General features: G+C 41.5%; 1 protein-coding gene across 2 annotated transcripts in view; it reads right to left on the bottom strand.

Moving 5' to 3' along the window:
- pot1 (protection of telomeres 1 homolog) overlaps nucleotides 1-11,720 on the bottom strand; it is an 82,649-nt gene that overhangs the window by 37,012 nt on the left and 33,917 nt on the right. For both annotated transcript variants that reach the window (XM_034588798.1, XM_034588797.1), the window contains exons 8-10: nucleotides 9,280-9,410; nucleotides 8,875-9,168; nucleotides 4,660-4,815 (exon numbers count right to left, since the gene is read on the bottom strand). In XM_034588798.1, coding sequence (XP_034444689.1) covers nucleotides 4,660-4,815; nucleotides 8,875-9,168; nucleotides 9,280-9,410 — 581 coding nt within the window. The remainder of the gene's footprint in view (nucleotides 1-4,659; nucleotides 4,816-8,874; nucleotides 9,169-9,279; nucleotides 9,411-11,720) is intronic.

Here is an 11,720-nt window from a genome sequence, read left to right on the forward strand (position 1 = left end):
CTCAATAAAGAGTCTTTTTTTTTGTATCTCTGCAGACGTTACAACAGAACTCTGAGTACACGTCTATATTAAACTCAGCATAGAGACAATCCTCTGAGCGATTGTGTAACTGACTGAGAGCCACCATCCATCACTGCGGCAGGTTCAAACAAACATCCAACAGAAAACCTGACTGTGTTGTGTTCCGGACTGATTCCTATCAGGGATGATTCTGTGTGCTGTCAGCAACTTTTAAATCAGGAACAATCCCTCCGTCTCACTCTGTAATCTGAGAAAGCTCAGCAGACACGACCTGTTTTTATCCTTTATTGACTCAGAAAAGCTCAGAGCTTTCTTTCCCCACTTCTTACTTATCTACTTTAGTTTTTTACTTTAAAACTGTATTTTCGAGTTCATGACACAGTCACTACATGTCTGATACACGTTGAAATTCCATATACACTATTCTTATTTAAATATCTTTCAGCATTTCCATTTCAAATTCATAGGCAAGAAATTAACATCCCTTTAATACCAAGATATGAGCAAATGGGTTTCGTCTGAGTATTTAACCCATGAAATCTGTGTCTGTCTGATTACATTTACTTCTTAGTGAACAATCAGTTATCAGAATTATTGTCTGAAATCCAATGCACGTGGACAGATGCTGACATTGTGACCTGACGCCAATTTTCCCTTGACGACGACTAGGTGTTAGACCCTATGGTCTTCATCTGTGATTAAAGTATGACTTTGAAGTTGATCAAAGGAATCCTCCTTTGATCAACTTCAAAGTCATACTAGTGTTGTAGAATGAAACAGATCATAGCAAATTAGCTCACCTATTTAAGAGAAACATTTGTCAGTGGAACCAGACACGACGACCGTGAGCCAACGTCAGACACACGAGAAACTTCTCTCCAGTGACTTTCGACCATCACAAGACAAGAGAATACTCTACAAAAACTTTTGTACACAGCTACAGAAGAAAGTACTCTACAGAAACCTTCTTGCTACACTGCAGCACCTGTTAATCGACATGGAGAGGATCAAAAGCTCAGGAGATGAGCAACACAAGTGCAGCATGAAGAAAAGGCTCCGCCGAGCCCTCCAGGACTCGCAGAGGGAGAACCAGGAGCTGGCGGCTGAAAACGCCCGTCTGAAGGAGCTGAAGGCTGAAAGCGCCCGTCTGGAGGAGCTAGAGGCTGAAAATGCCTTGCTGAAGGCTGAAAATGCCCGGGTGAAAGACCTGGAGGCTGAAAACCAACGGCTGGAGAAGCTGAGGGCTGAAAACGCTGCTCTCAAAAAGCAGATCACCATGGAAAATATTTCCTGGGGAGAAGAGAAGAAGAAGATGGTCGAGAAGTTGGAGTCTTCTGCCTCACTTCTGTTGAAGTCCAAAGACGACCTGACCGACTTGATTCAGCTCGTGGAGTCTGAAAAAGCCAAAAAGAAGGAGCTGGAGAAGGAGCTCAGAAACATGAACATGAGCTTTAAAGTAAAAGAGGAAGAGGTCGTCTCCCTCTTTAAAGTAAAAGAGGAAGAGGTCGTCTCCCCGAATGCAGACCTGAAGCTCCAGCAGGACAAGCTGCAGCACTACATCCTCAAAAATGAGGGCAGGTCTGAGGAAATAGAGGAGTCCCTAGAAAAGGAAATCAAGCTGGAGGACGCCATAAAACTCCTGATCCAGCAGAACATTGTGCTTCAGGTACGTTACACCAACTCATTCTGATTGAATAATATTGGATTGTTGATTTGTTTCCGATTCAGACTTTGAAAAAGAAAAGAGTGAAACTTATGTTGTCTCTGTGTTTTCAGGAACAGGCCTTGAAGACTGACAGCTACAAGGAGAGGGTCAAGAAGGAGAAAGAGGAGAAGAAAGAAAGGAAGAAGAGCGAGAAGGAGGAGAAGAAAGAAAGGAAGAAGAGCGAGAAGAAGGAGAAGATAGAGAAGAAAGAAAGGAAGAAGGAGGAGAAGATGAAAAAGAAAGAAAGGAAGAAGGAGGAGAAGATGAAAAAGAAAGAAAGGAAGAAGAGAGAGAAGGAGAAGGAGGGAACGACGAGGAGGAGGTTCCCCTGTTTTCTCTTCAACTTCAAACCCTCCTAATCTCCTCTCCCATCCTTTCTCTCCCTCTGCCCTGTCAATCAGCCCCTCATCCCAACTCCCCCCACTCCCTTACACCTTAACCCCCTACCCTCCTTACCCTCTTCCCTCCCCTCCTCACCCTCCATCTACCTGTATGTGTTAGAAAATGAAAAAGAACGATCTATCAATAACAGTGACCTTTCCTCTGTCTAGTGATTCCAGAAAGCTCTGTCAGTATGTGACTTGTACATCTCAATAACTGTTCTTCTTATCAGCTACACACATGTTTATTCAAAGGCCGATTGAAGACCAGTGTTTGTGATTGTTATGATTTTTATTTGAATAAACTTTGAATAAACAGACAACCAGCACTGTGGCTGATGTTTGGTCCACAATCATCAACCCTGTACACCAGGGGGCCAGGGGGAGAATGTCCGCCCACTCTGGAGGCTCTCACTGTGACATGTTCACAAATACACCACTTCTGGAGAAACTGCGGAGATCAGCAGCTAAGGAGATCCTAAAATTGTTTTTAGGCATCAGAAAAACTCAAAAAGGTTTTTGCTACTATAGAGACATGGTGGTGCAACATAGCAGCCTTAGTGGGAGAGGACCAGCTCCCGATGAAATTATAACATCTTACACACTGGACCCTTTTAATAGTATTAAGTATTAGTAATTTTGTTTTTTAAACAACACACTGGACCTTTAAGGGCTGTGAGTGAGGAGCAGGACCTAGTTGCCTGGGTTAATGTGGGCGTGTCCTTGTTATTGCCACATCATCACGTGGTTTGAAGATGCTGGGCAGATGGTTAGGTGAAGCTTCTGTTTGTGATGATGATCATATAATCCACGTTCTCAGGGGGCTTTACTCACTCCTATAGAGGAACATGTTCTGTTTGTACACCTGCCTTTACACATCAAATAAAGAACATGGTTCCATCTACAGTATCTGTTTCATATAAAACATGATTAAATCTATGTTACATATAAAACATGATTAAATCCATGTTACATATAAAACATGATTAAATCCATGTGTTTATATAAACAGCCTCTCCTGCTGAAAACGCCCATCTGGCGGAGCTGGAGGCTGAAAACGCCTGGCTGAAGGAGCTTGAGGGAGTAAAGGCCCGACTGAAGGAGCTGGAGACTGAAAGGGCCTGTCTGGGGGAGCTACAGGCTGATAACGCCTGGATGAAGGAGCTTGACAGAATAAAGGCCCATCTGGAGGAGCTGGAGGCTGAAAATGTCCGTCGGAAGGAGCTAGAGGCTGAAAACGCCTGGCTGAAGGAGCTGAAGGAGCTGGAGGCTGAAAACGACCGTCTAGAGGACCTGGAAGTAGTAAGCGCCTGTCTGAAGGAGCTGGAGGCTGAAAGCGCCTGTCTGGAGGAGCTGGAGAAGAAAGAAAGGAAAAAGAGAGAGAAGGAGGAGAAGATGGAGATGAAAGAAAGGAAGAAGGAGAAGAAGATGGAGAAGAAAGAAAGGAAGGAGGAGAAGATGAAAAAGAAAGAAAGGAAGAAGATAGAGAAGGAGAGCGAGGGGACGACGGGCAGGAGGCTCCCCTGTTTTCTCTTCAACTTCAACTCCTCCTAATCTCCTCTCCCATCCTTCGTCTCCCTCTGCCCTGTCAATCAGCCCCTCATCCCAGCTCCCCCCACTCCCTTACACCTTAACCCCCTACCCTCCTTACCCTCTTCCCTCCCCTCCATCTACCTGTATGTGTTAGAAAATGAAAAAGAACGATCCATCAATAACAGTGACCTTTCCTCTGTCTAGTGATTCCAGAAAGCTCTGTCAGTATGTGACTTGTATATCTCAAGAACTGTTCTTCTTATCAGCTACACACGTTTATTCAAAGGCCGATTGAAGAGCAGTTTTTTTGACTGTTGTGATTTCTTTTTTAATAAACTTTGAATAAACAGACAACCAGCGCTGTGGCTGATGTTTGGTCCACAATCAAAATGATGAAAACCAAACATTTATATGTAAAAAAAAAACTAAATATCTATTTATATTTTATTCCTTTGTATTTTAGCTGGAAAACATACCTTCTCTGCAGCACTATCCTTTTATTAGATTTAATTATATTATTTTTAAAGACACTGACAGACTATGTATCTACTTAACTAAGGTATGTTTACTTAGTTTTTCTGCTTATTATTCTGCATCAAAATATACAGAGGCTGTACATCACGTAATAACTCCGCTGCAGAGATCACATGGTTTTGTTGACACCCCATCGACACCGGTGTCGGCTATCCTCACAACAAACTCTCTTTACGTCTTCATACAGTCTATGGTTTAGACGTATATTCAAACTTTTTTTTTACGTTGAAATGTTTGCTGGGTAACTGATCTGTTTTCTCACACTGTGTGCAACGCTAAGTCTGGAAGAAGAAGGTTCTGCTTATTCCAGCACTATGTATCTGTTGTTTCTCCGCTCATATGTGACTGAAGTATGACTGAGAATTAGGAGATGTGACGTTTGATGCAAAATGAGTCAAGTGCACAGGTAGTAATTTGTACCTTGAGCATTACCATGGTGATAAAACATCTTTTTGGAAAATTTTGTTTTTCTAAGAGATCTCTGACCTTCAGCTGACTGGCGACCTCCACGTGGTTGTCGTAGACGAAAATGTTGGCGATGAGGTCCTCTTTCTTCTTGGAGAAGACGGTCGGCCCCTCTGTGACATTTGCCTCCAGTATCACCTTCAGCAGAGTGCGAGGACACTTGGTCCCGTCCCACACCTGACAAACACAAAACAGATGACTCGTGAGAATGTGCTGATCAGAACAGGAGACAGAGCTTATCAAACACTTGTACGTGATGGTCAAAAGCAAACTAGTGTGCAGGACCACACAGGTTGTGTTGGATCCACATGCTGCCAAAGTAAACAAATAAACAGGAAGCTGGAGCAATGGGACGTAAGAGACATTGTCAATGACGACAAGAGAGTGTTCATAACAACAGGCGCCTTTATGATAAAGACAAGGACAACTCATTCTCCAGTTGAGGATTCTCTGTACCGAGTGGAGCTTCACCGAACTTTGAACAAACAGGTGAACAGCCCTCAGTGCAGCAGCGGGGCGTGGCTTCAGGGTTCTGTGATCTTTACTTGCTGCAGCTCAAGTAGTGCAGGTCACTTTAGAAGTCCCCCAAAAGAAAGATGCAACCAGCATTACCACAGGTCAATCAAACATCTCATTCAACAAGTAGGTTTAGTTAATGCACTAGTATTCCTACTTCTAAAATACACACAGTGACCAGCAACACCTCCATTGTGTGGATGCAGAGAGAGACAGATACAGATCAGTCTGACGCAACATGAGAAAAGGAGAATAGTGATCATCTTGTGTTTTATTAATGCATATAATACAAAAACAACATTATCTGACTGGAAAGATCTCAGTAGAAGAAAATCTAAAATATGATTTGTATTTCTAAAAACTTGTCAGTTCATTCACTCAACAGAATAAAGACTGACGAAAAATGTTTTAGTGCTGTAATTTAGGGTTATTTTCATTGCTTAATGTGCTTTATTATTTTTAATTTATTTATTATTAATTATGTACAATGTTAAATAAGGATGAAAAGTTCAGATTAGTGACATCCTCAAATGTCTATCACAATAAAATAAAAACAGTTAAAAGTAGCAAATACTCCCTTTGGAGAAGATGAAACAATTTTCTTTTTCTGTTTTTGAATAAAAATAATAATTAAAAGGATTAATTTATCTACTTGAACTGTTTGACATTATTAGTGCGGTTATATCTGAGCATTGTAGTCACATTTGTTGTCACAAGTGAAATTGGGCTGATGTAAAGCAGTCGAGAGCAGGGCAGGTGGGGTGGGGTGCTTGAGTTGGGGGTATAACAATCTCTTCTTCATCTAAAAGCTTGTTATGATTTGGACAACACCCTCTCCTGGTTGTACGAGTGGTTGTGCAGCAGCCTGTTACAGCTCAGCCCAGCTTTAGGAATCAGTGAGAACAGCCTGGCAGCAGAGCAGCAGATTCGCTGCCAAACCCTGTTCAAATTTATCTACTCTATCAGCCTCACTGGCAGGAACCCAGCCGTCACTTACAGCCTCATTTCTGTTTTCATCACTGAGGTAGAAGGTAAGATACACTGATACACAAGGTACCGAGATAAAATACACAAGTCCAAATCCCATTGAGGCTGTCAGACTGAAGTAGATTTACTACAAGACTGATGAAGACTGAAGGCAAACAGCTCCATTATTACGAAGGAAAAAAATAATATCGACTTCTTTAGTTTCAAATCAAAGTAAGTGGAAATTTGCTTTAACAGGGAGCGTAGTCGGAGGAACAAGGAGAAACGTGGCAGCTACCTAAAAAGACAAGTTTCATTAACATCCACAATAAGAACAAAAACAGGTGAGAGTGGCTAATAAAAGAAGACAGGAGGAACAAATGGATGCATTCTGACAGTAAACAGCCTCCTGGGAAGCTTCTGGGATTCCCTTTTCTTTTTGTGTGTGTATGTTAGAAATGTCTCAGCATCACCACCATCACTGATGATGTTAACAGCGGCACTGCTGTCACATCATGTGGATGTAACCTCACGCTTTTTCAAGGAGGGTTAAGGGTTTGCATTTCCCATTAAACTGGGAACAAGTCCATTTATCAGCTTTTGACTTTGTCTTTCTGTCTGCATGTGGAACGCATATCTCCCGAACCATTCATATAATCGACTTTAATCTTGGCATGTCCATTCTTAGTCATCATGGGAAGTGCAGGGACAAGTTTGGTGCGATTTGGACATGCAATAGGTTCAATATTATAAAAGTGAATACATAAGCGCCCAGTGCTCTGTAACGATCTGTATGTGAGAGCTCTACAGCAGTAGAGCTTTTATTTTAAATGGTGGAATGAGCTCCCCATTGACATCCGGACAGCAGAAAGTTTACACATCTTCCGCCGCAAACTAAAAACACATCTCTTCCGACTATACCTTGAATAACATTTTTAAAACTAACAATTTAGTAGCACTTAAAATGGCACTTACTTATAGCACTTTGTAGTTTTGCTCTTTTGAAGAAATTGTACTTTCTCTATTCTTGTTGTTCTGGGTTTGTACCCTCATGGTTGAATGCACTTATTGTAAGTTGCTTTGGATAAAAGCGTCAGCTAAATGAAATGTAATGTAATGTAATTTTGAAAAGTTGTGAACTTGGGTCTGAAAATTGTCTTGATTGCTTAACAGACCTGTATGAAAAAATTAACCACTGCAGTAAATCATTCAAGCTTATATACAAACCGCAAACAAGAACAGTAATAATCATTTCATGAAAAACATTAACTATAAAATCTTCACTGCAGATAAAGCAGGTACAATAAACGCAAAGTTCACTCTGCACCATAGACTGTTTATAAAGAGCTCTGCACACAACGTCCAGCACACAAACAATAAAAAAGTGACAGTATATTGTAGAACTGTTTGAGGAGGACTCACTACTGACAAGGAATAATTCTGAAGTAGCTCCGGAGCATCAACATAGGACAAACAAACAGCACATTCCAAACAGGCAGGTTTAGAATGGGCACTGCAATATATAATTCCTTCTTTTTCTACTGTATTTTGGCAGTCTACACGCCGACGCTGCACTTTTTCTGCGTGATGTTATGACGCCAATTGAACTTCCTGGCATAGCACAAATAGATCTCATTTAGTACCTCAATGTACTTCCATGTTTTTCAACGTACACTGCTCAAAAAATGAAGGGAGCATTTACATCACAGATCAGATCTTGATGAACAAATTATACAAGTGGAAAATCTTTACTGATGTACATTGTATCATTTTTTGAGAGCAACATTACATAACTAAGGTCAATAGAAACCAAAATCCATCAACCCATTGAGGACTGGATTCAAAACCACACCAAAAATCAGTAAAAAATTTAAATCACAGGCTGAATTTCATCACGGCAACTCATAATGTGACTCATTAGTTTGTATGGCTTCCAGGTGCCTGTATGCACTCCTGACAACCTCTGGGCACTCTCCTGAATTTTTTTTCTCTATGTCACAAATGGCTTTTTATAGGGTTTACCTGGGTTTATAAATCTGCGTATATCCACTAACCTTGGTGTAAAAGAGGTATAAGTATAAGAACCCCACAGCCACAGTGACTCCAAACCTGACTGTGTTCAACTGTGCTTTGTCCACCTCCGCCTGCTAGTTCTGCAGCATGACTCTGCTTTACCACAGCAGTTCTGCCAAAGTCTGTTCTCCCTTCAGATAGTGTTGTCATTGTGTTAGAATAATGTAATCTGTCGCACCCCTGTGGTTGTTGTTAAGGTGTGCATTAGGTTCAGATTAAGGTAAGGGGAAAAAAATAACACAGAAACAGGCTATGGAGCATTTCCAATAATTTGAAAAAAATATTATGAACTATAGTGACCGACTCTGTACAGACATAGAAATACACAGATTCAGAAAACTCTGACATTAAATATCATCATCATAGCAAACATTGGTGAGAAACCATTCAGCAAGCAGACGGGCTGGAATCTTCTGCTCGACTGGTAGATCGATGGGACCTCATCTCATTTGTCATTCGTAACTTTCATAAGAATAAAAAACACAACCTCAGCAGCTGTCCAGGATTAATCTATTATTATTAACAGTGAGAGTGCAGGGGGTGACCTGTTGTGTTTGTTAAAGGGATTTGAACTTAGACTCAGTTATCATTTTGCCTAGTAGACTTTCTTCAAGCACAATGATAAACTGTAACCCCACATAACATTATAAAAACAAATCTGTTTGTATATGTATACGTTACCCTCAGCAGGGTGCAGGTGGTGTCGATGGGGGCTTTGGCCAGCAGCTGGCAGGTCAAGTCGAAGTAAGCCTTGGGCTCAACGGCAGACAGTGGGATTGTGGGCACCGTGGGCAGGAGAGTCTGGCTGGCTGCCCAAGATCGCAGCCCCTCCACAGTGCTACGGACCTCCTGGTCAAAGTGGAAGGAGCGGCTGGACGTCCGTGGCTCCACAGCTGCACCCACTCCCCCGTCAAACGTCAAGACAGAGAAGCCGAATGTGTTGACGAGCGTGATGGAGTTGTTGAAGCACTGAGCCTGCAGAGACGTGGGATCATTTATAAGTGACCACTTCAGCTGGAGTGTATACATTCAAGTTTGTTAAATTTCAAGGTAACAGGATATGGTGACTGAAGAAGCAGGCTGCACCTTGACTCTGTGCATGCGGACAATGTCTCCGATTTGAAAGATTTTGGGATGGTCGTCCAGCTTCTCACAGAAGAGTGTGCAGCCAATCTTCTCGTTGGACTGATCGGTGATCTTCAGGCTGGAGCAGTAGTCTGTGGGGAGAAAATCGAAATCAACAAAATAAATAGAAGCACAAGTCATAATATATTTTGTTGATAGTAATGAAGTAAAAATAAAAACTTTGGGAATACGTTGAGGAGCAGATCTGTGGTTGTCAATTGGATATACATATAGACTATAGGTCACAAGCTGGTTATATGTTTGCAAAACATCAGAACATATTTAAACTTGAAAATCTTTCCCCCCTTTCTAATCTTACTTTCTGACATAACCCAACTTGAATGGTTTTAGAAGATCTTGATTTTCAGGCAGTAAATATAATGTGTTAAAGACTGGTAGTACCACTACTTATACTACTACTACTAATAATAATAATACCACAGTAGAGTAACAGCACAATGTCATGAGAGAAATGTCAAAGATATGCACGGAAAAATGATCTCAGCCATGATTTCTTAATGACACAATTTCATTGATCCTGATAAGTGTACATCGACATTTTTAAGATTTTAAGAGTTTTTATGCATATGTGGCAATTGACGATGCCAATGGGGTCTCCCACACATCCAGAAACAAACATGTTGCTTTTCAGTATCTTTTTATTCTTACCACATGTGAGAAAACATAACCCGAACTCTACTTAAACTTGCCAGCTTATTTCAGCTGGCACCTCGGCTTTGCAGCTCCGCTCAGTCTCTGTCTCCATGTGTCTCTCATGCTTATCCCTCTGGCAGCTCTGCTGCTGCCTTGTGAACCAGAGGATCAATCAGCCAACAGCCCTCAGCTACTCTGATTATTCCTCTGGTCCAGGTGGATGTGCTCTCTGAGCCTCCTCCATGCCCACAGTATAATTCATACTTTTTGTTTAACTATACCACCGTCAAAGATCTAGCATTGATTAGTCCCTAGTCCTAACAAATAACACCAAAATAAACAAGTATGTTTGTGCGTGCTGTGATGTGTATGTGAAAATTCCTTCTCGCAGCAAAACATTTTTGCTCATTAGCCAAATCAGTAAATATAAGGGCTTTTTTGATGGTTAAGATTAGGTTTAGAGGCAAGAGCATACATTATTTCACTGATTGCCTTCACTGTGCTTGTGAGTGTTTGGGTTTCCCCTTATGTCTGATCAGATGGATTTTTCTAAGATCTCTGTTTACTTTAAGACGCCCGAGGGTCCAGAAAGACCAGGATGATGAAGTTTGGACAGTTTCCGCATGAGACACTGCTTTCTCTTTATTACCTCCCCAACACGTACACCCACACACACACACACAGTACACACTTCATCATCCTGTCCTGCATGGCTGCAGGTCAGCTCAGACTGAGCAGTCTGTTTAATGTCTTATCCTTTTGCTCTTTTGAGTGTTAACAGCTCACCACCTCCTGTTCCTCAGGTCAAACTGCTTCCTCTGCACTTCATGCTGATGTCAGAGTCAGTGTGTTCACAGGTAAATAAAGATAATGACTAAACAATGTTCTGGTGGTCCCTTTAGTTTAGGTCAGTGCAGTTTCTTCTTTAATGCTGACAGGTACTGACAAGTGGCCTGTTCCAACAAAAAGTCCATTATAACACCCAAACACCAGCATCTGACTTGGGTTTCTTGGGGGAATACATATAGGAGCAGTAGTTATTTGTAAGAAATCACAGCAAAGGTTGTTGTTTTTCACAGCACACTCAGTCATCATCAAGGTGAGAGGTAAAACATATGCTTTCTGAGGATGTGAGCTATATACCCTTCACATACTTGTAAGTGATCACACTGTACAACTAAACAAAATAATACTGGTAAAACAAGACTGTGGTGAAATGATTTGAACTGCAATTTTCTGATTCTCTCATAGGAATGTCACAGATGGCTCGCTGTCCCAGTGGCCACTACTCAGCTGAGTCCCTGTAGGGAGATCATTCCTCTCTCACTCCCGTTCCTCTCCCAGAACCATTTTCGTTGACAGTTTTCAGACTGTATTATTTGAACCCATCATATGTGACAGCTGTAATTTTGACAGATTTTCTCCCTTGTTCATTTCTGCTGTAAGACTTTGGGAGACTGGAAGACACTCATCTTGGATTTATTTCCTCTGTGGCCTCAAAACATGTCAGAGCAGCATCAAGAGACTCCTGCAAGTTATACTGGACTAAACAAACACAATTAAGGTTGATTGACTCAGAAGGAATCGCACTAAGAAACACTGAGGCTACAATAATGCAACACACTGTAACACAAACTGTGCTCTAGCGGTTATGCTGGTACTCACTCCATTTATAATGAATAGACTGTTTATTATAGAGAAGAAGATAAGATAATTTATTAGTCCCACAATGGGGAAATGTGCAGTAT

This window comes from Hippoglossus hippoglossus, chromosome 6 (genome assembly GCF_009819705.1).
Source record: "Hippoglossus hippoglossus isolate fHipHip1 chromosome 6, fHipHip1.pri, whole genome shotgun sequence".
Taxonomy (NCBI): Eukaryota; Metazoa; Chordata; class Actinopteri; order Pleuronectiformes; family Pleuronectidae; genus Hippoglossus; species Hippoglossus hippoglossus.